The following is a 26396-nucleotide window of genomic DNA, read 5'->3' as shown; positions in this document are numbered from 1 at the left end:
GGTATTTTCCTGAAGGGCTTTTTCTAAAGAGAAGGGCCTAGGAGACAGCTTGTGCTTCTAGCCTCTCCCTGGGGATGGGGGTGGGGGGTGAGTTGGCCATTAATATTGTTGATGATGGGCTATGAATGGTCGCTCAGCAGCCTCCAGGGTTTTAAGTAATAGCCTGCAATGAGGTCCGGCCAGAAATTCTGCTCCATTGCCAAAATGTAGAATTCATGGCATTTCTGTCAGGAGATCAGGAAATGCCCCCAAATCGCATGCCAGGCAGGGATGTGCTTAACTCTCCAATATTATGTGCATGGCTAAGGCCTCCCTGATGGGACCGTTGCCTGGCAGTTGGTTCATCATCACTCAGTGGCTGGGCCTGAGCCCTGGCATTCGAGGAGGGAAAACACCATCAGTGGTATGGATGACAATACTGTCTTTGGTAAGACACCTGAGACACTTAAAAAAAAAAATCCAGCTGAGAGCACCTGGGGAAATCCTATAAAGGTTGTTGCTTCCCTTGCTAGAGACCCACGAGCAGGAGGTGGTAACCTTTGGATACACGTAAATGCTTGCTTTACATATAAAGCTTATGAGAGACTGGAAAAGGAAAGAAATTCTTTTGCCCCTGAGATAACTGGATTGGACCCAGAGGTTTTACATTTCACTAAAGAACCGTTTCAGAGATGAGGCTGATCAAATAGTCAGAAATGAAAAACGAGAGCTCCATGAACTTAACTCTAAGATGGCTTCTTCTCTGATCCCCAACTCCCTCGTTAAACAGTAAAATGCTCTTTTTGGCCGGGATGGGAGGCAGGCAGGAGTTAACATCAGAACAGATAAGATATTTAATTGCACATACTTCCGTTTGCAGCCTAACCACTGCAATGTGATTCAAAATAAAAGATAAAATAAGTTTTCTTCTTTCGGCTTTTGATTAGGGGAGTAAGCCGTCTGAGCTGTGGGTAGAGTTGTCTGACTTCCCCAGAGGCCACATGATTTTACTTAAGGTTATTTCTGATGCTTCAAACAGTAGGCAGGTCAAGAAGAGCTGAAACCAGCCACCCTCAAGACACAAACCTGGCCCTCTGGTTTCCACTGATCTCCAATCCAAGTTTCGTCAATGATTCTTTGATTCTTCTTTGAGGAGAGCCACCCAATTTTCCAAATGCCTATTCCCATTCAAGTCCGAGATTGGTGGAAGATGGGGAAAGAGAAACCAGGCGAACTCCAACTGAAGCATCAGTGAGTGGTGTGGGTTGTAGCCTCTTAACCTGGTGTCTGAGGTGGGAGAGTCACCCTAGGGCCTGGCCTCCCCTCAGCTATGGAAGGTCCAGCAGGGCATTCTCCTCAAAGAGTTTTTGGGAGAGCTGGTAGACCTGGCCAATGAAGGGCATGGCATCACTGAGCATCTCCACAGCTTCCTCGGGGGTGCCCACGTTCATGGTCTCTAGAAAGGCATTGCGGGCAGGCAGGGTGCAGAAAGCCACGGTGACAGCTTTGCGGATGAGCCAGGGGTGGTAGGTGGCCAGAGCAATGTTGTAGGAGTCTGTGCACAGGGCTGAGGTCTTGGAGTCCTCCTGGCTGGTCCTCAGCCCATCCAGGAACAACTGCAGCCAGTGCAGGGCCCGGTGCAGACGAAGGATGGTTCGGCAGCCAGAGTCGGGATGGTCGGCACGCTTCTGGAAGTCCACCAGGTTGTTGCTTATCTCATATTTCACCATGGACTGCAGGCTTAAGTAATTTTCTTTCTGATCACTGTTGCGGAATTTCTCCATGATCTGGACTTTGGTCAGCACGTCCTTGGAGATGAAGGCGAAAACAGCACCAAGGTTGTTCAAGAACCTATATTTTAAGGACCAAACAAAGCATCACAGGGCTGGAGGACCCTGCTAGGGCATCCAGCTCCCTCACTGAGGAATGATGCCACATCCCAGGCTGGTGGGAGTGGAGAGGCCAAAGGGGATTTCCCTGGGCCAGGCTGCTTTCTTTAAACATATGAATCAGCTAAAGGAAACAGGGAGGGAATGGGTAGCAGCAAAACCAGGTATTCTGGTTCTCAGGAGGAGAGTCACCAACACTAACAATAGGAAATGCATGGGGACCCAGGTCATCTAGGTTGTACAGTAAAATGAAAATAGCACAACACCCTTGTGGCTGCTTCCCTTTCCCAGTGACTGCATTAGGCTCAGGCATGGCTCTGGTGGCCAAAGAGGACATCACTGGAGGGTATGGGGGGATCCTGTATTAACTTCTGAGCCCCTTGGTCCCAACTATCTCCCCAGGATACCAGAGGGATCCTCAGTGGTACCTTGGCATGAGTGTCTACATGTTGGATCTTGTGGGCTGACAGGAGAATTCAGCACTGAGATGGGGTCACTGATGTTTGCCAAATGCTTGTAAGGAACATAAAACTGCTCCCCAAGAAGCTCTGCTCCCTGTATGGGTGGTCTCCTGTTCAGCCACAAGTCCATTCCTTCCATGTGCTAATCAACTCTTCACCCAGGAGTCCTTCCTCCAAAGGTGTGTGATGATCAGGGACACTTTCCTCTTCCCATCTAAGCAGTCTGACACTCACCCTAGCCTGGCCTCCCACATTTCACTAGCCCCTCCTCACACAAAAGGGAGAATAATAATAATAATAGCTCACATTTACATAATGCTTACTCTGTGCCAACTGATCCTCACAACAACCCAAGAGGCAGGTGCTATTATTAGCCCACTTTGCAGAAACTGAGGCAAATAGATCAAGTGAGTTGTCCAGGATCACACAGACACAGTTAAGTGTCTTGAGGCTGGATTTGAACACTGGTCTTCCTGATGCCAGGCCTGGAGCTCTAAGCACCCCTCCCCTCACCACGGCACGAGCTCTCCCTGGCACTCTGGCCAAAGTCCTTGGGAAGTACACTCACTTGATAAGCCCTTTCCAACCAGTCAGATAAGGGTCCATGAGGACCTCCTCCTTCTCGCCGAGGCATTGCTTGAAGTTAATCAGAACAGCCTTGAGGTTAAAATCTGTGTTTACGTCAGCCATGATCCGCCACAACCTGAAACACACGGAAACACCTGGCTGATCAGGTTAATCCTGACTGCTTCGGAGGACTAACCAGAGTGGAGCTCCTGATGTAACAAGTTGTCTTTCTCCCAAGTTACTTCAGAAAGAGTGCCTTCCCCACACCAAGCTCAGAGCTCCAAGAAACCCTGGTAAATCCACTCCCTACAAAGCTATCAGCAAGGCTGAGATGGGAGAGGCTGACCTGGAGGGCAGGCCTTGCCCTGGAACCTCCTGTGTCTGTGGTTCTTCGGCCGCCTGCGCTGGACCCAAGTCCAACTTCCCAGACAGAGTAGAAGAATGAACAGGAATTATTGAGATGAGCCACTAAAGAGAGGGCGGGGAACAACACAGAGAGTTTGTCTGTGATGCTCCACTTAGTACAGGAAAGTAGGAAGGAGAGGAAGGATATGACCAATTATTCTACTGCTATAAGCCTGGCACAGATTTAAGAGCTACTCCTTCTTTCTGCAATGGTCAATATGGTTGGCTGTGTGTGGCTTCCACATCCCCAGACTATGGACTCTTTTATTTTTTTGAAAATAGGCAAATGGGGATCACCCTAATATTAATAATATGGAAATAGGTTTTGATCAATGACACATATAAAACCCAGTGGAATTGCTTGTTGACTGGGGGGGGGGGTGAGTAGGAGGAGGGGAGGGAAAGAGCATAAATCATGTAACCATGGAAAAATACTCTAAATTAATTAATTAAATAAAGATTTTCAAATCACACACAAAAAATGAAGATGAAGAAACTGGCAAAAAAAAAAAAATAGGCAAATGGGGTTAAGTGACTTGCCCAGGGTCACACAGCTAGGAAGTATCTGAGGCCAGATTTGAACCCTGGTCCATCTGACTCTCTAGCCACTATGCCACCTAGCTGCCTAAGATTATAAGCTCTTTAAAGAAAGAACCAAAGGCATATAGGTGGCTCAGTGGATAAAGAGTCAGGCCTGGAGTCAGGAGAACCTCGGTTCAAATCGGGCCTCAGACACTTCCAAGCTCTGTGTCCCTGGGCAAGTCACTTAAGCCCAGCTGCCTAGTCCTTACTACTATTGTGCCTTGGAACCAATACTTAGTATCAATTCTAAGTTGGAAATAAGGGTTGAAAAAACAGAAAGACCTATATTTTTGTGTTCCCCTGTGTACCCAGCACAGTCCAGAACAAAGAACTGGTGTTCAATATGACCTTGATGACTGCCTAAATGATTAAAAATTTAAAATCAAAAAAGAGGGATGGGAATGGATTTACAAATGGGGATGGGAGAGTAGAAGATCCTAGAGACTTGAAGATGAATGAGTGTGGCATATTGGAAAAGATGATTCTAGAAGTTAGGAGATCTAACCTGTGCTCAGTTGTTCATTCTGGTTCTCAGCTCTACTATATGGAAAATGAGAGGATTGGACCAATGACCTCTAAGGTCCCTTCCAACTCTGACATTCTAGTCTAGAATCTCTCCCAGCTCTGATGGTTTATCAGTCAATGACATAAATTTATTGCTTAAATAGCCTCATGCTTTCTCATGATGGAGAAGGAAGCCAATAGTAAGCAGGAAAAGGCTGTTGGACTCTTTAATGTTCTTTGACCCCATAGTTTGTTATGTAATACTGAGAAATGAAGAAAGGAAATAGTTTTGAACAGATTGAACAGCTGAGGTTGCAGGCTGAGGATGGATGGTTTTGGCTCAGCTTCTGAAAGGTAAGGCTGATGACCTTCACCAGATATCACTCTGACTTTCCTATGATTACTTTTTTTTCTTTTTAAACCCTTAACTTCTGTATATTGGCTCACAGGTGGAAGAGTGGGAAGGGTGGGCAATGAGGGTCAAGTGACCTGCCCAGGGTCACACAGCTGGGAAGTGTCTGAGGCTGGATTTGAACCTAGGACCTCCCATCTCTAGGCCTGACTCTCAATCCACTGAGCTACCCAGCTGCCCCCTATGATTACTTTCTGCCATAAACCACTTGTTAAATCTTCAAGGCCAGTGATGAAGAAAGGGGTTGGGGAGGTTATGACTAAGAGCAAACAAAGAAACACAGGGTGTCAACACTTCCCAAACAGCCTGGCTATGCAAAAAGGCATGGGCACTCTGCCTAGCTCAAACCAAAGGCTTTGTGGCCCTCGAACAACAGTGGTCCAGGGTTTGATTGCAAGCCTGACGCTAGTCCTCGGCTCACATCCTACTTAATTTAGAGTGTGTCTATTGAACACTAACCACAAGCAAAAATCAATGTCAGAGCAGCAGAGTCTGACTCAGCCCAGAGCAGACCCAACTCTAATGATACAGCAGCGCCATCCACACGTACCAGGGAGATAGGGAAGGTCAAAGGGGAGAGGAGCCCCGGATCCTGTTCCTGGTTCTTCTGATACTGCTTCTAGGCACTAAAGTCACATCCTTGAAAAAAACAACACAATAACAGAATGTCAGGTCTGAGAGAATGCTTGGAGATTCTGGGGAATTCTTCATCTTTTGGGGTATCATGGACCCCTTTATGCTGTTTTTAAGTGCACAAAATACATACATTACAGAAGAATCACACACACATATATAAAATGTATTTATATAAATGTATTAATATAATTGTATAATTATACACATGTTTATACTATACATAATTTATATATAAAAACATACAATTATGTAATATAATTTATATACAATTTATTTCTATAAATAGAGCTTTCAGAATATTAAATATTAAAAGCTGATGGATCCAGGTTAATATCCTGTGACCCAGGTGAAGTCCCTCCAGTTCAAAGACAAGGGACCCAGAGCGATTAAGGAGTCCATCTCGTCTGATCTCCTTTATTTCACAGATGGGGAAACTGAAGTCGAGGTCCTCCAGCTAATCAGGCAGGAATTGGAGCCCCAGATGCCGCCGGGTCCCCGTACCCGCAGCGTAGGGGGCCCCGGGGTGGGGACCCATGACCTTTGACCCCTCCGCCCTCCCCACCCCCAGGGCTCTCGGTCCAGTCAGGGGCTAGGGTCTCCCCCCCGGCAACCCTGATACCCGCCTATAGTTCCCCGACCCCCGGCACCCTAGAGGAGACCCCGCGGGGCTACCACCTCCCCTTACCTACACCTTTCTCACCTGACGTTTCCTCAGAATGCAGGTTCTTCGGTCATCAATCCCCTCCAATCACTACCAAGATCCGCCTCTAAGGCCTTGGCCCCGCCCCCACTTGATTGGCTGGGTCAGCGTCTAATGGAGAGCCGGGAGAGAGCGTCCGCTCTACGGAGGCGGGCTCTAGGCGCAGAGAATCTATCTCATAGGCTAGAGTTGCTTCTGCGTAATAGCCTGGGGACGTTGCCGCTGGCCCCGCTCTGCGCGCAGGCGCAAAGCTCTAGGACTGGCTGTGAGTACGGAAGCCTGTGCGGCTTGATCTATGGAGGGCTGAGGTGGGAAGAGGGAAACATTGGGGTCCTTTCCCGGGAGTGGTGGGTGGGGAGAAGAGGGTCGATCGATTTCCCGGGGATTCTCCTTCAATGCCTTACTCGCCTCCCCTAGCGGACCCTAGCTCAGGACGAGGAGGGCAGAAGAGTCAGCTTGCCTAAGGCGAGCGGCCATGAGATCCACAGGGACTTACCCGCTGGTATGCAGGCGAGTGACGTCACCGTAGGCGAGCAACTGCTCACAAGGCTTGGGTGGTCACTTGCCCATGTATCTAGGGGTTCTTGTGATTTTCCAACAAAACCTGCCTTTGGTTGGGTCACAGTGTGAAGATGCAGGTGAGCTCAGGGAGACGCCATCCTGGGGTCATAGAATTTAGGACTGGATAGGATTTTAAGGTTTCTTTTTGGCCCTCCTCCACTTTACAAATGAAGAAACTGAGGCATTGTGAGATTGTGTAACTTGCTGAAGGTCACTGAGTCAGTGGTCAGAGCAGGGACTAAAGATTGGTTTGCTGGCTCAGAGAATGACTTGCCTAGAGTCACTAAAATAGTAAGTAGCAGAGTCAAAATTTGAGCCAGGGTCCCTTGACTTCAAATCCTGTGCCCTTTTTATCATGCTATATTGCTTCTTGTATGATTTATCAGTGCTCATATAGGAAGTAAGTAGCTTCTGCAGCAGATAATCCTAAACCACATACCCTAGAAGGAGAAGGTAATTCAAAGGGGTCAACCAGTGGTGTGTAAATTCAAAAAATTGTTTTTGGAGGCAGGAAAATGCTCCGGACTACTAGTAGTGGTAGTTCTTATTTCTTGTAGCACTGAATAGCTTACAAAATTTTCCCTTAAAGCAATCATGTAAAGAGGCAATATGGGAAGAACAATGGATTTGGAATTAGAGTTGAGAAGGTCCTTAGAATTCATCTGGTTCAGCCCATGCTAGACTCAGAGACTTATGCTCTTTTATTTGTTTATCTGTGTGGCTGTAGACTATTTAACTCCTATGACTCTTATTTCCCTTTCTCTAAAATGAAGGAGTGTGAACTAGATGATTTCCAAGGTCCTTTCCAACTGTAAATTTTCAGAGACAGATAGGCAGTACACTTTTTATTATCCTTATTTTACAGATGAAGAAAAAGGATTTGAACGATTTAGGATCTAGAACTCAGACCTCCTGACTAAATTAAAACATTAAAACAATACTGTTGGCATCATCACCATGTTTTCCTAGCATGCTTTACTCTCTAGAGACCTCTAGTATACTGTTGTGTTAGTAGGGTAAAGTAAGACTTATCCCTCCTGTAGGATTTAAATTACTTCATAGTCATTGTAAAAAGTAACAGTCTTCTGATTTGATCCTTTTCCTTTTTAGAAATTAAGATATCCAGACAAATGGTACCTGTGTAATCTCCAAAAGTCTGTGCTTTGTTGATTCTGCTCTGTGGTGTCCTGGACCTAGCCTGATGAAGTGCTGAAAACTTTCCCACTCTTAACATGCCAGAGATTAAAGTCACTCCCTTGGGTAAGTTAAAAGAAATTAAGCTTGATTTTTAAAAAAGTTTTCCAAATTAAATTCACATCAACAAAACATTTATAGTAATGAGTTTAGAATCTGGAATATTCAGAGTTTAGCTCTTCCTTTTGTACCCAGTTTATATTGAGCATCTTTCCATCCCCAGTGGTGGAGATGGTATGTAGTAAAGCCATCCAGAGTCCCACTGATGTTTTCCTTTGGTGGGCAGGGGGCATATACACGAAGACTCTTTCTGAATTATATTTTCTTTTGGCTCAAGGTAAAGTGAATTCACCTTCCCTCAGAAGAGATACACTTGGTATCATGGAGAATTAGCCCAAAAGTTTATAGGGTGGCAAGAGAGAATTCCTTTGGGGGGTTAAATATTTTAAGACAGATTATTCAGAGGAGAGAGAAATGCTTAAGAACTGGAAGAGACAGGGGAATCTTCCTGGAGGAGATAGAGTTGGGTATCAGAGGATTGGCTGGATTATTAAGAAGGTCGGGAGGTCATGTCAGGGCAGTAGAATGGGGAGCTATGTTCTTGAACAGAGGAAAAGGAAAGTAATGATATCTCCTCTGGTTTGGAGCGGAGGGCTTGTGGAGAGTAATGGATGATTCACTCGCTGTTAAATAGGACCTTACTATTCTTTCTTCTGGGATGAGATGAGAGGAAAGCCTAGGTACTTAGCAACAGAACATCATAGTCTTCTGGGAGTAGGCATGGTTCAGGTCCCATAGCATAACCACCAGAGGGTGCTCACCACCAAGTTTCCGGGGATGGATCAGATCATCCAATGTAAGAGTTCAGGGGTATTTTTGGTGTAGAGCAGAGGCCTCCTACAGTGTTGCTTGTTGAGACACAATCCTGTAAACAGAAGCTTTGCTGCACTGATTCTTTGGGATTTTGAAGCATTTTAAAAGTTGGTACTTAAAGGTATTTGGCCTCTTAAAGGCTCCTCCACACATCACTAACATGGAGTCTTTAAGCCTTTGAATAGAAAGATGCTATGCCTATTCTCAGGCCTTTTTCTCAACTTTCATTGATCAGTAGTTACTCAGTCTTCATTCCTTCTTCAAGTATCTGTTGAGCACTTTCATTATGCAGAGACCTGAACTAGCTCCCCCGAAGTCTAGAGGAGACCCTTGTGGAGCTGACAGTCTTGGGGAAAAATACCCAGTAACCCCTTTGCCTCGTGGAGTCCTCTTTGGCCTCTGTTGTGTTGGTGACAGCAGTGGAAAAGGAAGCAAATTGAGTCAGTGTTAGACTGTGATAATTCACTGGGGGGAGTTGAAACACAAGACCCTTGTCCTATGACAGTGAGTGAGATGAAAGGAGCCAGGCCATCCCTTACCTGCTCACTGTCAGGGAGACCAGAAGACAGATGGAAGTTGGATCTGAGCCTAAGGATGGCAGAAGGCTGCCCTTGGACTGGCAAAGGAAGGAGCTGCTCTTATGGGTTTCCAAAAACAACAAGAAGCTTCAAAGGACAGTTAATCCTTTGGTCAATCAGTGCTTTGATACATATTTCCCTCCCTCCTCCTTCCCACAAGGTGATAAGCAATTTATGCAACAGCATCAGTGGCACAGAATGGGGAAGAGAGTATCCCCCTCCTTTTTTGGGGTGTGTGTGTAATGTTTCATTTTTCTCACTTACATGGAAATACAGTTTTTGACATTTTTTTCTCCCTCCTCTCCTTCCTTCTCCCTGAGACAGTAAACAGTTTGTCATTGGTTATACATATGCTGTCATACAGAACATATTTCCTATAGTGGAAGAAGACACAATTTAAAAAATCCCGAAGAAAATAAAGCAAAGAGTGGTCTGCTTTGATCTGCATTCAGGCTCCATTAGTTCTTCATCTTTTGGGATATCATGGACCCCTTTGCTAGTCAGTCCTGTGAAGACTATGGACCCCTTTAAGACCTCTAGTCTTACATCCCCAACCTACCTTTTGGACATCTCAAACTCAGCCTATCTAAACTCTCCGCTCTTTTGAATTTCCTTATTACTATTGATGGCCTCCCCATTCTCCCAGTCACCCCAGCTCACAACTTTGGTGCGATGCTCAAGTCCTCACTCTCACTAATTCCACACAACCAGTTTGTTGCCAAACTTTGCTATTTCTATTTAAATACCATTTCTTGTTTGTATTTCTCTCTCTCTATATATATAGCTGTGGCCTTATTGGGTCCTCATCTTCTTTTGCCTGGACTTTTCCTGAACTGCTACAGTAACCTCTCTGGTCTCTACTCTGTTGCCAAGGTGCTTTATTTAAAGTATAGGTGTGGAGGCAGCTAGATGGCTTATTGACTAGAAAGCCAGTCCCAGAGATGGGAAATTCTGCATTGAAATCTGACTGACAATTCCTAGCTATATGATCCTGGGCAAGTCACTTAAACCTGCATTGCCAAGTTCTTACCAATCTTCTGCCTTGGTACCAATATACAGTATTGATTCTAAGATAGAAGATAAGGGAAGGGAGGAAGGTGGAGAGAGGGAGAAGGGGAGAGCTTAGTGGATTGAGAGCCAGTTCTAGAGATGGGGCATCCTGGGTTCAAATCTGACCTCAGTTACTTCCTAACTGTGTGATTAACCCTCATTGCCTAGCATAGGTCTGACTCTGTCACCTTCCTCCCTACCCTTCTGCTCAGTGTACTCTAGGAGTTCTTTTACCCTTCAGAATCAGCTCTAATGCCTTCTATTTGTCATTTGGAGCCTCTTACACCGTGACCTTTTCCTCTCTTTTCAGTCTTGTTGTACCTTCTTCCCCTCCCTACATCCTAAGGTCTAGTTACCCAGGCCTCTTTGCAGTTTGCCCCACCTTAGAAGGCTTTGCTCCCTCATCTGCGGCTCTTTGCTTCTCTTCAAGATGTCAGCTCATTAAATCTTTCCCACTGATTCCTCCCAGTGGCTGAAGCCTGCTCCTTGCTCCTTTCAGATGTTGCCCCTTTCATCTACTCTCTATGACTTTGTGTACTTGCTTATTTGTATATTGTCTTCCTCATTTGGACATTTGCTTCTTTAGGACAGGAGCTAGTTTTTGTCTCTTTGTATCCTCAGCCCTTAGCGTAATGCCTAGCCTGCCTCTGACTAGATGGAGGTTTCTCAGTCTGTGGTCCATGGGCAAATTGCAGGGGACTTTTAAATGTGTGTGGGAAGAATACATCTTTATTTTCACTCACATCTAGACCAAAATTTAGTACTTCCTTCAGAGCTTTACAAACATTATTCTGCAAAGGAGTCTCTCAGCTTCACTGGGTTGTCAGAGGAAGTCTGTGACCAAGAAAAACTGAAGAACCTTAGCTCTAGATGGTGAGATTCCCCTGGATTCGCTGGTTTGTGGGTGATGTGGTCTTGATTATATTCAAGCACAGAATGTTGCAGAGCCTCCAAAAAGAGATTCAGCATAGCCATTCAAACAGGAAAAAAACAGATGAATTCAGTATCTACAATCTGGCTTCTGACTCGGAGACAGTTGGCTAGAGAACCTGCAGAACTGGCCTGCCAGTCCAAAGATCTTGAACAAGACAAGGATTTTTCATTGAGAACCCTGCCAACACCCAATAAATGGGCATTGTAGAACAGAAAAAGAGACTGTGGGGAACTCTTAAGTCTCTTATCTGCACCTTGCTTTCCTTTTAAATATATAAATTCAGCATGTGACTTTTGAACCTTGCCCTGCTTATTGGTGTTTCCTTCTGACATTTTGTTCTTTTCTGTACTTTTAAAGACACTTGAGAAACCCTCCCCCTCCTTTTTTTGGGGGGGGGAACTAACTCCTTATCCTACCTGCCCCATCAAAAATCTTGGGAAAAATCCTCCCCCCCTCCCCCCCCAAAAAACCAACAACAACACCAAAACCACAAAATCTTTGGAGCAAATATATTTCTTCAAGCAAAACAAAAACCCCCATTGACTTTACCTGAAAACTTGGCACCTTGAACACCTCTCCAGATAGGAGGAGAGTCCCTCGTGTGTAACCTGGAATCTGGGTGGTTATTGCCTTGAACACAAATAGAACAGCCACTTTGGATGGGCTGTTGTTTTTGAGCAGGAGGAGGAGACTGGGCTGGATAGCCTTTGGGAAATGGCATTGTGCTTTTAATGGCCTCTAGACGTCTTCCTGAAACAAAGGCTCATCTTTTTAATATTAATAGTCATCAGGAGAGGCTGTATTATGAGTATCTACTAGTATCTAATCTATGATCTATGAGTATTTATTAAAAATGCCAGGCATTGGGGTGATAGATAAAGAAATGAGCTAGTCACTGACCTCTAGAAACTTACATTCTCATGGGACGATGTATGTTCACAGAAAAGAAGGAGTGGGGCAGATACAAAATGAATATGTGGTCATTTGGAAGGAGGCACTGACAAGGGGTGGGGTAGGAGGGTCAGAGGGAAAGGAGACCAGATATGTCTGGTCATGTGCAAAGGCATGGAAGTGGGAGATAGGTTGTTGTGTATGGGAAACGTCAAGTCGGGCAATATGACTGGAGTGTAGAGTTGGTTTGGGGCAGTAATGTGCCATCAGCTTGGGAGGAAAGGGTACAGTCAGATAGTGAGGGATTGTAAGTGCCAAACTCAGGAATATGAAGGTGTTGTATTCTAGATACTAAAGATTTGTCCTTTAAGAATACCCGTATGTCAGAGATGTTACTTGTTGACTGACTGAGGAATAGATAGATGAGGACAGAGCCTGGAAGCAGGGGGACCAATTAGGAGGCTCCTGTGGTAGACCACAGGTAGGAAGTGATGCAGGCCTGGCTTAGGGTGATGATGATAGGAGTCATGAGAAGGAAAGATTTTGAGGAAGTAGAATCAGCAAGGCTTGGCACCTGAAGGGAGAGAGCAAACCAGATGAGTAGAGGCTGACTCTCCGAGGTCGCAAATAGGACGACTGTCAGAGTGGTGGTAGAAATAGGGAAGTTTCGAGGAGTGGTTTTGGAGAATAGGTAACGAATCCAGTTTTAGACTTGCGGAATCAGAGATGCTGGTGAGACAGGGAGGTGGAGAAATTCAGAAGGAATTTGGAGAGAGAGAACTAGAGCTTATTGGGGAGGGAGTGGGAAGAGCCCTGACTTGAGACCAAGGATCCCACCTCTGAAGCTTACTTCTCAGATTATGGGGGTCATTCATTTCACTTATCTGGGCAGGCCTTGGTCTCCTCATCTGTAAAAGGAGGGATGTGTACTCAGAGCTTCTGAGGTCCCTTCCAACTCTGTTTCTCAGTTCTTGCTATCTTATGAGCAGGGTAAGGGCTAGATCTGTAGATCTGGGTGTTATTTGCATAGAGATGATAGTTGGATCGATGGAGACTGATGAGACCAGCCCTTCAGGAACCAAAGGAGTGCAATCAGGAAGCACCAGTGCTGCAGAGCTCTGAATTGCCTTTGCTGGGCCATAGATCTGAGAAACAAGAGGAGTGGGTCAGGTTACCAAGACAGGATACCACACGTAGGTGGCTCGTCAAGACTCCAAACGTGAGGGAAAGAGCATCCAACTGGGTCTGCTTCTGACCACCCAAAAGTTAATTGGGGGGGGGGCAGCTGGGTAGCTCAGAGGATTGAGAGCCAGGCCTAGAGACAGAAGGTCCTAGGTTCAAATCCAGCCTCAGACACTTCTCAGCTGTGTGACCCTGGGCAAGTCACTTGACCCCCCATTGCCACTCTTACCTATAAGTCAATACACAGAAGTTAAGGATTTAAAATAAAAAAAAAGTTAATTGGGGCAGAGACTAAGTTGGTGCATGAATTGCTCGGTGTGGAAAGATGCTGCTTTGCTTTGAGATCTAGTATCCAAGGAAACCAGAATCAGAGGGAAAGGAATAAAAAGTGAGTGATGAGGAAAATAAGAGGAGAGAAGACTGAACGTACTAAAGATTTTAGGAATTCTCAAAGACCTTGAATGAAAACAGATAAACAGTAGGACAGACAGAAATAACAGAAGAAAATATGGCATCTCTGAATAAGTACTGTAAATAAAGGAAAATGATTCAATACTTGATGAGACAGAAGGTCCTGTGGAAGTTGAGGAGAACATGATTGGATTAAAAGAGAGATAAGAATAATGAGAGTGGAATCTGTGTCTTACACAGCAGAAATAAGAAGCAGAATAGGAAAATCTTGAGTCTCTAATGGCAAGCTTCACCAAGGGAGAACAGTAAATTGGGAATGCAAATACATAGAAGTGAAGGAGGGGAGAAAGGCAAAAAACAAAAACATTAAAAGAAAATATGCTTAGGATGCAAGCAAAATATACAGATCTCAAAAGATGAGGTATGTAGAAACTACCTAAGAATCATAGGTGTCCCAGAAAACCTGAAAATCCTTCACATCATAATGAAGGAAATACTAGAAGAGAACAACCCAGAACTTCTGAATATAGAAAATTAAATTCCAATTCCAATTGAAAGAATTCAGCTGGGGCAGTTGCAGCTAGGTGGCTTGATGGATTGAGAGCCAGGCCTAGAGATGGGAGATCCTGAGTTCAAATCTGGCTTCAGATACTTCCTAGCTGTGTGGCTTTGGGCAAGTCACTTAACCTTCATTGCCTAGCCTTTCTTACCTTTCTTCTTCTAGCCCTTACCATTCTTCTGCTTTAGAACCAACACATTCTAAAAAGGAAAGCAAGGGTTTTTTGTTTTGTTTTTGTTTTTAAAGAAAAGAGAGAATTCACTGATTGCCTCCAGAAAAAAAAGGCTTTAAACTCATAGTTGTTAAATTTAATAATACAGTTCAGTACAAGATCTGCAAACTATTCAGAGAAAGACTGTCAAATACAAAGGAAAAAATATTAGAATAATACAATAATACTATTCTCTACCCACTAGAGAAAGAGAGAGGGAATGGAATAATGTATTCAAAGAGTAACAGAACTCAAGATACAGCCCAGAGTGACCTGTCCTGTAAATCTGAGCCTAACACACAGAACAAAAACATGGAGGGTCAGTAATAAGGAAGAGTTTGAAACATTTTTATAAAGAAAGTCAGAACTGAAGAGATTATTTGTACTTCAGACATTCTGAACAACATAAATGCAGAAGGACTAAATAAGTGCAGACAGAAGTGCAGCGCAACATCAGAAAGAGATGCAGGTAGAAATCTGGTAGGGTAACAGCAAAGAGAAGGGCAGGCAACTTTGTAGATAGAATTTGGGGACACCCTGCCTACAAGCGAATACTTCTTTTTGGGGACTACATTACAACACTGGAGGAAACATGAAAGGGGGAGAAGAAAGATGGGGGATAGAGAGGAGTGAATGATGTACTGGGGTCAACTCAAGAGCTTGAAATGAGGGAAGGCAACCTCTCTGGCCTCAAAGAAGAGACTGCAGGGAAATGGGTGAGGAGGAGAGGGGAAAGATTGATAAGTTCAGGGAAGGAAGGAAGCTTTTGGAAGTGGGAAGGTATTCCATTGATGAATGCTTCTATGGGTGAAGGGAGAGGAAGACTTTATACTTGATGAGGCCTGGGGGAAATTTGGTGTCTGAAAAGTCTACTTGATCTGGAAGTAAGGGGAGTTGGAATACCCAGGGGCAACTGGTACCTGGAGGAATGGAAGAACATGGAAATGGGGAGAGATTTCTAGGCAAATAAAGTGGAGGGGGAAAGGTCAACAAGAGGATATAAATCTGTTCAGGGTGGGAGAGGATTATTTTTCTCTCTGACAACTGCACTAATTGGCATTGTTCTGAGAGTTAAAACACAATGGAAATGGGGAATCTGAGAGGAAGCTTTACTAGGCAGTAGTTGAAAGCATCTAGGGGGAGAGCCTAGATTGGATGCCTTGGAAGCTTTATTGTATAAAGAATACAGAGAAAAGAGGGTCTTGAGAAAGCAAGGGTCATGAACCAGAGAACAAGCAGCTAGAGAAAAGAGAAAGAAGATGAATAATAAAGAAAGTGAGAGAAAGCCTTTTTAAAAAGGGGAACAAAAAGAATTTAATTTAGAAAAATCTAATAAACTCAACTAGCTAAAGAAAAATAAAGGAAGGGGCATGAGTTTGGGAGGAAAAAAGAAGAAACAGAACTAGATAAAAGCAGAAGAGAGGAACAAATAAACCAAGTCTCAAAGGGAAAAGTTTAAAATGAGAAAAGGGGATAGAGGGAAAAGAAAGAGTCCATGAGAATAGGGCCACCTTAAAAAAAGATGAAAGTAAAATAATTGGAGGAACATAATACAGTTGTCCTTTGCTACATCACTGTTCACTTATCACAGCTTCACTGTATTGCAGGTTTTTAAAAAATATATATCTAATTCTGTATTGTGGAGTTTTGCTATATCGCGGGACCAACCATAGTACTGTCTTCTGTATCCTGGGTGCTGATTGGCTCAGTCATTTTATATTTTATAAGAATATAGGAAAGGTTAATAGGAGTGTGGAAAAAGTTTATAGGAGAGTGGGAAAGGTTTATAAAGCCTTATATAGTAACAAAATAAATATGGCATTGCTACTTCGCATATTTTCACCTATTGCGGGGGTCTCTGGAATGTAATTCCTGCGATAGGTGAGGGATCACTGTACTGTGCTTATAGCAGAAAAGAAGGAAAATCATAACTCAAACCCCCTCTCCCAATTTTAAATAGATAGAAGAAGATATAAACCTTATAACTTTAAATGTGAATGGATGAAACAATTCAGTGAAATGAAAAAGAATAATAGGTTGGATAAGAAAATGAAACCTTAAAATACCAAGACATACCCAAAGTACAGCTGAAGGGATGGAGAAAATTTATACTATGTGTCAAGTCAATCCAGAAAATCAGGAGCTGCTATCATGCTATTAGACTAATCAAAAGCAAACATTCAAAAAAGGGACAAATGAGAAACCTATTATGCTGAGAGGAACCATAGAGGACAAATGATTATCAGTAATAAATCTGTATACTCCATATGCCTTAGCATCCTTATTCATAAGAGAAATATTATCTGAGCTTCAAGAAGACATAAAAACAAATAATATGAGAGGGACAGAAAAAATATCTTTCTATCAGTTTTGGATAAGTCAACAGAAGGATAGATAAAAGGGAAAATATGGAGCTGAACAAATTTCTGGAGAGTTAAAAAACTTATGGTGTTTTCTAAATGGGACAGCAAAAGAATATATGTACTTCTCTGAACCACATGGAACTTTTAACAAAAATTTACCATGTGCTAGGTATTGTAAACAAATATAAAAAAGCAGAAGTAGTCAGTATGTCCTTTATAGACTATTATGCAATAAGAATAGTACAAACAAAAGATCCAGACCCAAATAAAGACTTGACATTGAAATCTTAAATAATGGGAGGTTCAAAGAACAAGTCATAGAAACAGTTAATAACAAATGTAAAAGAAAACAATAATGAAGAAACAACATACCAAAATAACTGGGATCCAGCTAAAATAATCCTTGGGGGAAATCATCCTTACAATCATACGTTAGCAAAATAGAAAGAGAATAATGAACTAGATAGGCATTAAAAAAAATAGAAAAGGGGGCAGCTGGGTAGCTCAGTGGAGTGAGAGTCAGGCCCAGAGACTGGAGGTCCTAGGTTCAAATCTGGCCTCAGACACTTCCCAGCTCTGTGACCCTGGGCAAGTCACTTGACCCCCTTTGCCCACCCTTACCACTCTTCCACCTGTGAGCCAATATACAGAAGTTAAGGGTTAAAAAAGAAAGAAAGAAAGAAAAAGAAAAGACTAATAAAATTGAAAAAATCCAAAATTAATCTGATTAAAAAGAAGAGAACAAAGTCAAATCAATAAAATAACAAATGAAGAAGGTAAAATCACAGCAAACCCAGAAGAAATAAAAAGAATAATCAGAACCTATTATGAAAAATTATATGCTAACAAAACTGAAAATTCAAAAGAAATACAGGAATACCTTCAGAACTATAAAGTGTCCAAACTATCAGAAGACCAGATACAGTCCTTAAATAATCCAGTCAAATAGATCTAGCCATAAAGGAACTACCCTCTCCCCCAAAAGAACCCCCCCCCCCAATTCTTGCCCCTGATGAATTCACAAGAGAATTTTCTCCAATTAAATTGAGAAAGAACCCCATCTATCTCTTAATGAGACACATAGCCCTAATAGCTAAACCAGGGAAAGATAAAGTACAGAAAGAAAACTATAGGCCAATATAATTAATGAATATTGATCCGGATACTTTAAACAAAATCTTATCGAACAGACTATAGCAATTTTATCTAATAAATCATTCATTATGATCAAGTAGGATTTTTACTGAGGTTGCAAAGATGGTTTAACATTAGGAAAATAATCAACATAATCTCATTAAAAACCAAGACATCACAAACCACATGATCATCTCAATAAATGCATAAAAATCCTTTGACAAAGTACAACACTCTTCTACGTCTGAAATTCTATAAAACATAGTGATTTAGTAGAGACCATTAAAAAATATAAAAAAAAAACATCTTTCTGAAACCAAATGCAAACATCATATGCAATGGGGATATACTAGAACATTTTCCAAGAAATACAAAAGTGAAGCAGGGATGCCTACTCATCCCACTTTTTATTTGATATAGTTCTAAAAATGCTAACAATAGCAATAAGATGAGAGATTGGAATTAAAAGAATGATAGCTAAAGGGGAGATAAAACTGTGCCTGTTTGCTGATATGGTTTATTTAGAAAAACCTGAGAATCAGCATAGATGCTGAGACAATAGTTTCAGCAGAGTTGGCAGGCTACAAAATGAATCCTCAAAAATCAACATTATTTCTATATAATAACAATATAAGAAGCAATAATAGAAATGGAAACTCCATTCCAAATAACTATAAAAGTGCATAAAATATCTATACGAGAATACACAAAAGATCTGCATAGATTCAATTACAAAGAGCTCCTTAAAGAAATAAAGAACAACCTAAGTAATTGGAGTAATATTCAGTGCTCATGGCTAGGCCGTACTGATGTGATAAAAATGACAGTACTGCCAACATTAATTAAAATTCAATGCTATATCAGTCAGTTTACCAAGGGGATACTTTACATATAAGCATGATAAAATAATAATTCATTTGGAGAAACAAAAGATACAGACTATGAAGGGAATTGATGAAGGAAGAATGAAGGGAATAGCACTTCTAGACCTCAAACTATACTATAAGGCAGCAGTTATTAAAAAAAACCATCTGGTATTGGTTAAAGAATACAGAGAGAGATTAATGGGACAGGCTAGACCAGGGCGATTCAGAAAAAATAGAGCTTAATTACCCAGTATTTGATAAAGTGGGAAACATAAGTTACCTAGGAAAAAACTGCCTATTTGATAAAAATTGCTGGGAAAACTGGAAAGCAATCTGGTAGAAATTAGGCTTTGACCAACACTTTAGACTACATGTCACAATTCTAAATGGATATATGACCTTTATGTTAAAGATCATGCTATTAAAAAATAGAAGAGAAACAGATCAGAGCTATGGGTAATAGATATGTTCTTTTTAAAAAAAATATACATATTCTTTTTTTTTTTTTTTTAAACCCATACCTTCCGTCTTGGAGTCAATACTATGTATTGGCTCCAAGGCAGAAGAGAGGTAAGGGTAGGCAATGGGGGTCAAGTGACTTGCCCAGGGTCACACAGCTGGGAAGTGTCTGAGGTCAGATTTGAACCTAGGACCTCCCGTCTCTAGGCCTGGCTCTCAATCCACTGAGCTACCCAGCTGCCCCCAAATATACATATTCTTAAACAAGATAGAGCTAATTACCAAAAGTAAAATAGATAACTTTGATTACTTGAACCTGAAAAGTTTCTGCACAGGTCACATGAATGCATCTGAGATGAGAAGGGAAATGGTCAGATGGGAAAAGAATCTTTGTCAGATTTCTGTGATATAGGTCTGGTATCCAGGATATATAAACAATGAATATATATAGACTTGAGAGCCATTCCTTAGAGAAATGATCAAAGGATTTGAACAACTAAGGAGAATTGTAAAATATTCACAGCCACATGAAAAAAATGTTCTAAATCAATAACAATAAGAAATGTGGTTCAAAACAACCCCGCAATTTTACCTCACTCCCTGCAAAATGGCAAAAATGACAGTAGTCACCAGTACATTGTTGGTAGAGCTCTGAAGTTATAGAATAATTTTGAAAAACCATTTGGAACTATGCAAATAAAGTGACCATATCCTTTGAACAGAGACTCCCTTACTGATCTTAAACCCCAGGGAAGCCTTTAATGTGAAAAAAGCCCCCATGTATTCCAAAATAGGTATAGTAATATTTTTTGTGATAGTGAAGAATTGAAAACAAAAAAGTTGTTCAGTTGGGTAATGGCTAAACAATTTGCAGTATATAAATGTAATGGAATATTACTGTGCTCTAAGAAAGGTGGTATGTGAGTATAGAGAATCATGGAAAAGGCTGTGAACTGAGGCAGCGCCAAGAAAACAATATATATAGTAACAGTAGTAATGTAGATGGAAAGAATAGTGGCACACCAAAAAGCCAAAAGCAAATGTACAAAATCATAATGATCAAGAGGGATTTGAATGAAGAGCCATTAGAAGTCTCCCCCAACTTGCCCCTTCATGGAGATGGGAGATCTACAATTGTTGTTCATTCCCCATGTTTTGGGACTTTTTCAATGTATTGACCAGTTTGGGGTGGGGTGGGGGGTTCCCTCTAAAAAAGATTATTTTTTATATGGAATGACTCAAAGGGAAGGAAAGGAGAGGGATACATGAGACACTATGATGACATGAGAAACAAAAACATTTTTAAAAAAGAAATAAAATTAGGGAGAGATGAAATCTTTGAAAAGGCAATTTCTTGGAGGAAAATTGGGTTCCGGGAGAGAGGAAATTCAGGGCCCAAGCAAAGGGATTGGCTTTGGCAAGGAGAAAGAGTGCTTTGTTTTCTGAGACTGGAGCAAAGAAGAGGGTGATGTGGGGCAGATGGTGTCACAATGACTGGAAGAGCAGAAATGACTCGGGGAGGAAGACACTTAGAACAATTTTACTTTTTTTGATGGAGTATGAGGCATGGTCTTCTGCATAGGGGGAGGGAAGATTTGGAACCAGTACTTGGGAAATGCTCTTTTATCACCTCTGTAGGGAATTGACCAGGGAACAGTGAAAGGATGTTTGTGGGATGTTCTCCAGAGGTGTGCAGCCACATGTGAGCAGAGGGGAAGAGGTCCATGGGGAGAGCCATCCAGGGGTGGAGTTTGGAAAGGGATGTCTAGGGATGGGGTGATGGGACTCCTTGTGTATGCTGAGGTGGAATAAGAGTGCAGATCACAGAGGAAGGAGATCGATGACTGTATGGCTACAGGGCTTTGGAATACCATGTTCTTTGGAGAATGAAAGCTGTGGGCACCCTAAGGGTCACAGGAAGACTCAGGGTGGGTGTAGCAGAAAGAATAGGACTAGAGAAATTGGCAGGACAGTCATGTAGTAGGAGCAGCCCACATGATCCACGAGCCCCTACCCTGGAGCAGGAGGTCTGGAGAAAAGCACATTAGAGAGGCTTTCCAGGACAGGCACAGGCGTAGGATGATGTGCACAGGTTGTGGCACGCTCCATGTGGATGAGATCACAGAGCCGCAGTGCTCGGCTTAGTTTCTTATGATCCTGGGGTTTAACTTCCCCAACGAGAGCCACAGGGATGTTGGGAGAATCTGTAGTCCAGGCTGAGCCTGTGTAATGCTGTTCTGGGGGGCAGCCAGGCCTCACCTGGCATCTTAGGTTCATGAATTCCAGTTCTTAAAACTCCACTGATTTGGGGAGTTTGTACTGGAATGCCCCAAAGACACCAAGCATGGCTTCCATCCTTCGGAAGGCCCAGATCCCCATGAGGTGCTGGGTGGGTTTCTGATGACTTGGTGACTCAATAGGTGTGGCAGTTCCCTCTGTCACTGGGATCACAGCTCCTCCATGCCTGCCCTCCCTTCCTGTGAGATTCTTATCCATGTGGTTCCTTGATGCTGTCTTTGATGCTGTTTCTTCTCTGCCAGTCACTGCTACAGGCAGCCTCCAGACACCCACCACACATCTTTTCACTGCCCTTGGGTTTCTTGTGATCATGATTCTCCCTAACATGCATGCATGCACACACACACATGCATGTATGCACACACCCCTTGAATCTCTGAAAAAACAAGTGCAATTGGATGTTTAAAAATTTATTGGTATTTTTATTGCCCGATATATTCTTCCTCCTCAGAGTCTACCTTGAGACCCATCTCTTTAAGCAAAGAATAAAAAGAGAAAGAGAGGGAGGAAAAAACCAATTCAGCAAAACTATAATGCAATTGAATTTTAAAAGTATGCTAAGAGCCCTGTGCCCAGAGGAACACAGAGCAACGGGCTGAGCTGCTTGGTAGGTGGAGTGAATAAGGGAAGGCTTCCTGGAAGAGAGGAATTTTGTAAGGGGTAGAAAGACCTGCAGTGGGAGAGACATGGGTGGTGGGGGTGGAGAGAGAGGCAGGAGGAAGGAAGATACAGACAGAGAGGGAGAGGGGCATCCCTTATAAGAGTAATGGTGTGTAGGAGACAGATCTGGATGATTGCTTTGCTCTGGTTGCAGGGGCTGGTCAGGACGTGGGCCGCAGCTGTATCCTTGTCTCCATCGCAGGCAAGAATGTCATGTTGGATTGTGGGATGCACATGGGCTACAATGATGATGTAAGTTCTCCAGAGGCTCCAGAGGGTTGGGGGAGTTGGGATTTGGAAGGCTCATCTTTTGAGGTGTGCTCAGAGAAATTCCCAAACCCCAGGGTAAAGAGAGCTGCCTCTTCCCATTTCACCCATTCATGGGAGGTATCTCCATGGTCTTGGGGAGCTGTTGTGAACTTTCCTCCTTTCCATGAGCTGTTAGGACTGAGGCCCCCAGCCTCAGCCACCTGATTTCCTTCCATTTGGGCCAAGTGCCTAATGCTTCTAGGAATGAAAATCACAGTGGCCTGGGCTGGAAACAGGGCTGGGTGGGGAGCTGCCTTCTAGTCCGGCGACTGTTCTTTCCAGCATAGTCCAGCTCAGGAAAGCAGGACCTTCAAGGCAGGCCAGGCTTGGAAGTGGGATGGCTGGGAGGCCCTCTTGCTGGGCTTCTTATGTGTTAGTAAGCTGCTTAGAGAGTGAATAAGCATTTGTTCTCAAAGCTAGAAACTAGGAGCATTGGCAGAAGGTCTGGGTTCTGTCTTCTGCTGGGCAGCTCTGGCTCTGCCCTGGCTTCCGACATGGGCTCCCCAGCCCTTGGCTTAATCCCATGACTAGTTCTGGATGAGGCTGGGCTTGTATTGCCCAACACCCTGCTCTTATGACCTTTCCTGTAGGGTAGAAGCAGTGCAGCTACATTAAATAAGGAGCATTCTGGGGCTTTGCTTCTGTCTCTTTATTTATTTATTTTAAATAGCCACAAACCTTCAGGCATAATGACTGGTTTGCAAGGTCAACCCATGGCCCCAAAGTTGGCAGCATTTCCATCCTTCACTTTGAGCTCTCCACAGCTTTGAAAAATAAATGAGGCAAACTAAGAGAGCCCATTCTGGCCTGAGTCGGCTCCATGGGGGCTGAGCCAGTGGCCCAGCTCTTATGTCTGATGCTAGCATTTAAGCCTGACCTGGTTCTACTCTCCCTCAGAGCACCCTGGCCCGGAGTGCCTCCCCCCATGCTGAATAACTGAGCCTCTTTCTGCCTTGCTTCTCCTCAGAGACGCTTTCCAGATTTTTCTTACATTACCCAGAATGGAAGGCTGACGGACTTCCTGGACTGCGTCATTATCAGGTAGGAGCCTCGATGGAGTGATTACAGCTGAGAGAATAGACTGGAGTGGAAGGCCCTGGCCCGGAAGGGTAGTCTCTCGGGCCCTCCCTCTTGACCGTCCTAGACTGCCACCAGGCTCGGTAGCCGCCTCATTGTCCTGGGGCAGGAGCCTGGGCTCTGACACTCCCTGGAGGCGCACCCTCCACGCTGTAACTGGGCACAGGTGGACAGCCTTGAAGGGCCAGCCCGGTAGGGAAGCACAGGCTGAGGCTCGGCCTTGGGGTCTCTGCTTCACAGCAGTGGGTAACTGGTCTGGTCTCTGGTCCCAGGAGCCCGGATATAGGTTTGGAGTCAGAAGGGGCCTCGTGGGGCAGCTACTCTGGACCTGTCCCTTCCCTCCAATTTTACCAACACATTCTGTTAGAGGTAGAACTCAAATTCAGGTTCTCCCCATTCTGTTCATTCTTTTGGCACCATGCCATGCTGTGTCTAATATTGTACACCGTAGAAACAATTAGATGTGTGGAGAGAGGGTTGAATGTGAATCTCAGATCCCAGCCTTACTGTGGACCTTGGCAAGTTGACTGACCTCTCGTTGCCTCAGATTCCTTGTGTAAAATAAGGGCTTAGGGGCAGCTAGGTAGCACAGTGGCCTGGAGTTGAGAGGACCTGGGTTCAAATCTCAGATACTCAAGTGATAATACTTGCATAATCCAGTGGGATTGCTTGTCAGCTCCGGGAATAGGGAAGGAAGAGGAAAGGGAAAGAACATGAATCATGTAACCATGGAAAAATATTTAAAAATAAATAAAATTTTAGGATTAAAAAAAAAGGGGGTGGGCAGATCTCAGATACTTCTTAGCTGTATCACCTTGGGCATGTTACTTAACCCCCATTGCCTAGCCCTTGCCATACTTTTCTGTCTTAGAATTGATACCAAGATAGAAGATAAGGGTTTAAAGTGAATAAATAAAATGAGAGGGTTAGGGCAGGTGATCTCTAAGGTCCCTTCTACCTCTAAATTTATGACTCTTCCATTGATATTAAAATGTGAGTTATTGTTAGCTCAGTGGAGGATTTAAGAATCAAATGAAGTCCTTACCCAATGGCAATGCTGTCTGTGACATGCTCTTCTCTCAACATGGGCTCCTCCTCATTGGAGGAGCCCAAAAAGCAGAAGGCACCCTTACAGTCCTTAGCTTACAGTGTTGTGGGGGAGTGGAACACACCCTGGATCAACATGGAGGAGAATGCTTTAGGAACCCTAACAAAACCTGATGTCTCTGGGTTCCCACTCATGGAGCACACACTGAGCTGTCAAAGCTTAAGTAGATGCTGAACAAACGGGTGCTGAGGATGAGGATTATTTGGAGGAGAGAGCTGACCAGTGTTGAATCGAGTGAGTCTAGACCCCGAGGCCACACAGCTGACCACCTGGTGACTCTCACTCCAGCTACATTTTTTTTTTCAGAAAGTTTTCTTTATTGATAAATTATGTTATAATGCAGCAGATAAACAGAAACCCTCAAACCAACCACAGTATATATTCCCCAAAGACTGTTAAACCAAACAGCAGAAAAGAGTGTTTATGTGTACAGCAGTGAATGTAATTTATCACTCATTAGAAGAGCAGAAGGCTTGGATATTTTAACAAGATGGTCCCCATGTTGGCCATTGTCTCAACCCAAGTTTTGTTGCCATCATAGGTGGTCTTCATTTGCATACTTTTGTGGTAGGCATGTTTCTTGTTCTCCTGGTTCTGCCATCTTCTCTCTGGGTGTCTTTATTGCTTTGTCTTTAACTCATCTTATTCACTGTTCTTTATGACCTAGCCACTTCCACTTGGACCACTGTGGGGCCTTGCCTTACTTCAGTGAGATGGTGGGCTACGATGGACCCATCTACATGACTCACCCTACCAAGGCTATCTGCCCCATTCTGCTGGAGGACTACAGGAAGATTACTGTGGATAAGAAGGGAGAAACCAACTTCTTCACTTCACAGATGATCAAGGACTGCATGAAGAAGGTGGTGGCCGTCCACCTCCATCAAACAGTCCAGGTCAGGGAACAATTCCTGGTGGCTTTCCTAGGGCCCTCACATGAGTTGAACTCTTGATTCTCCCTCTTGGATCCCCTCTAGGAAGCTCATTGTGCTCCAGGATGCAAACTAATTAGCGTCTAGCCTTAGCCCAGTCTGCTGCAGGTACCATGGAGGAGGTCTTTCAAAGCCAAGACACAGACAACCTTTAGATCAGGGGTCGGCAACGTATGGCTCTTGAGCCATTTCTGGCTCTTTTGAGGGCCAGATATGGCTCTTTCTGCAGGAGCCATAAAGCCCATTTTTTTTCAGGCGCTGTTACAGGAGCCGCACTGTGAGCACTGTACGGCTCTCACGAAATTACATTTTAAAAAATGTGGCGTTTATGGCTCTCACGGCCAAAAAGGCTGCTGACCCCTGCTTTAGGTTCTCTCCCCTCTATTATTGCAGGTTTCTGAGGGCTAGAAAAGCACCTGGGAAAACCAGCATTTCCTGGCAAAGTTTGCTTCATTAAGAGGACAGAACAGTGGCTAGTGGAAGTTAAATCATTATTTTTAAGTTCTTTGAGGACTTACTGTTTCACAGGGTTTCATTGGCCCAGAATGTCCAAGTTGGAAAGGACCTCAGTGACCATCTCATCCAGGTCATCCTCCCTCCCCCAGAACAAA

General features: G+C 43.6%; 2 protein-coding genes across 2 annotated transcripts in view; one reads left to right on the top strand and one right to left on the bottom strand.

Moving 5' to 3' along the window:
* Positions 1 to 798: 798 nt before the first annotated feature.
* Positions 799 to 5435, bottom strand: LOC123243047 (ceramide-1-phosphate transfer protein). The gene is made up of 3 exons (XM_044671218.1): positions 5350 to 5435; positions 2898 to 3032; positions 799 to 1830 (listed from the first exon to the last, which is right to left on the bottom strand). Exons 2-3 carry the CDS (start codon positions 3017 to 3019, stop codon positions 1308 to 1310), a joined length of 645 nt encoding a protein of 214 aa, XP_044527153.1. The 5' UTR covers positions 3020 to 3032; positions 5350 to 5435; the 3' UTR covers positions 799 to 1307.
* A 966-nt stretch (positions 5436 to 6401) lies between these two features.
* Positions 6402 to 26396, top strand: part of INTS11 (integrator complex subunit 11) — a 33442-nt gene continuing 13447 nt past the window's right edge. The window contains exons 1-5 of the mRNA XM_044667512.1: positions 6402 to 6443; positions 7807 to 7956; positions 22514 to 22611; positions 23636 to 23709; positions 25521 to 25749. Coding sequence (XP_044523447.1) covers positions 7929 to 7956; positions 22514 to 22611; positions 23636 to 23709; positions 25521 to 25749 — 429 coding nt within the window. The 5' untranslated portion in view covers positions 6402 to 6443; positions 7807 to 7928. The remainder of the gene's footprint in view (positions 6444 to 7806; positions 7957 to 22513; positions 22612 to 23635; positions 23710 to 25520; positions 25750 to 26396) is intronic.

The sequence above is a fragment of the Gracilinanus agilis genome, chromosome 3 (genome assembly GCF_016433145.1).
Source record: "Gracilinanus agilis isolate LMUSP501 chromosome 3, AgileGrace, whole genome shotgun sequence".
NCBI lineage: Eukaryota > Metazoa > Chordata > Mammalia > Didelphimorphia > Didelphidae > Gracilinanus > Gracilinanus agilis.
Note: the sequence above shows the minus strand (reverse complement) of the source record. Positions and strands in the feature narration are given on the sequence as shown.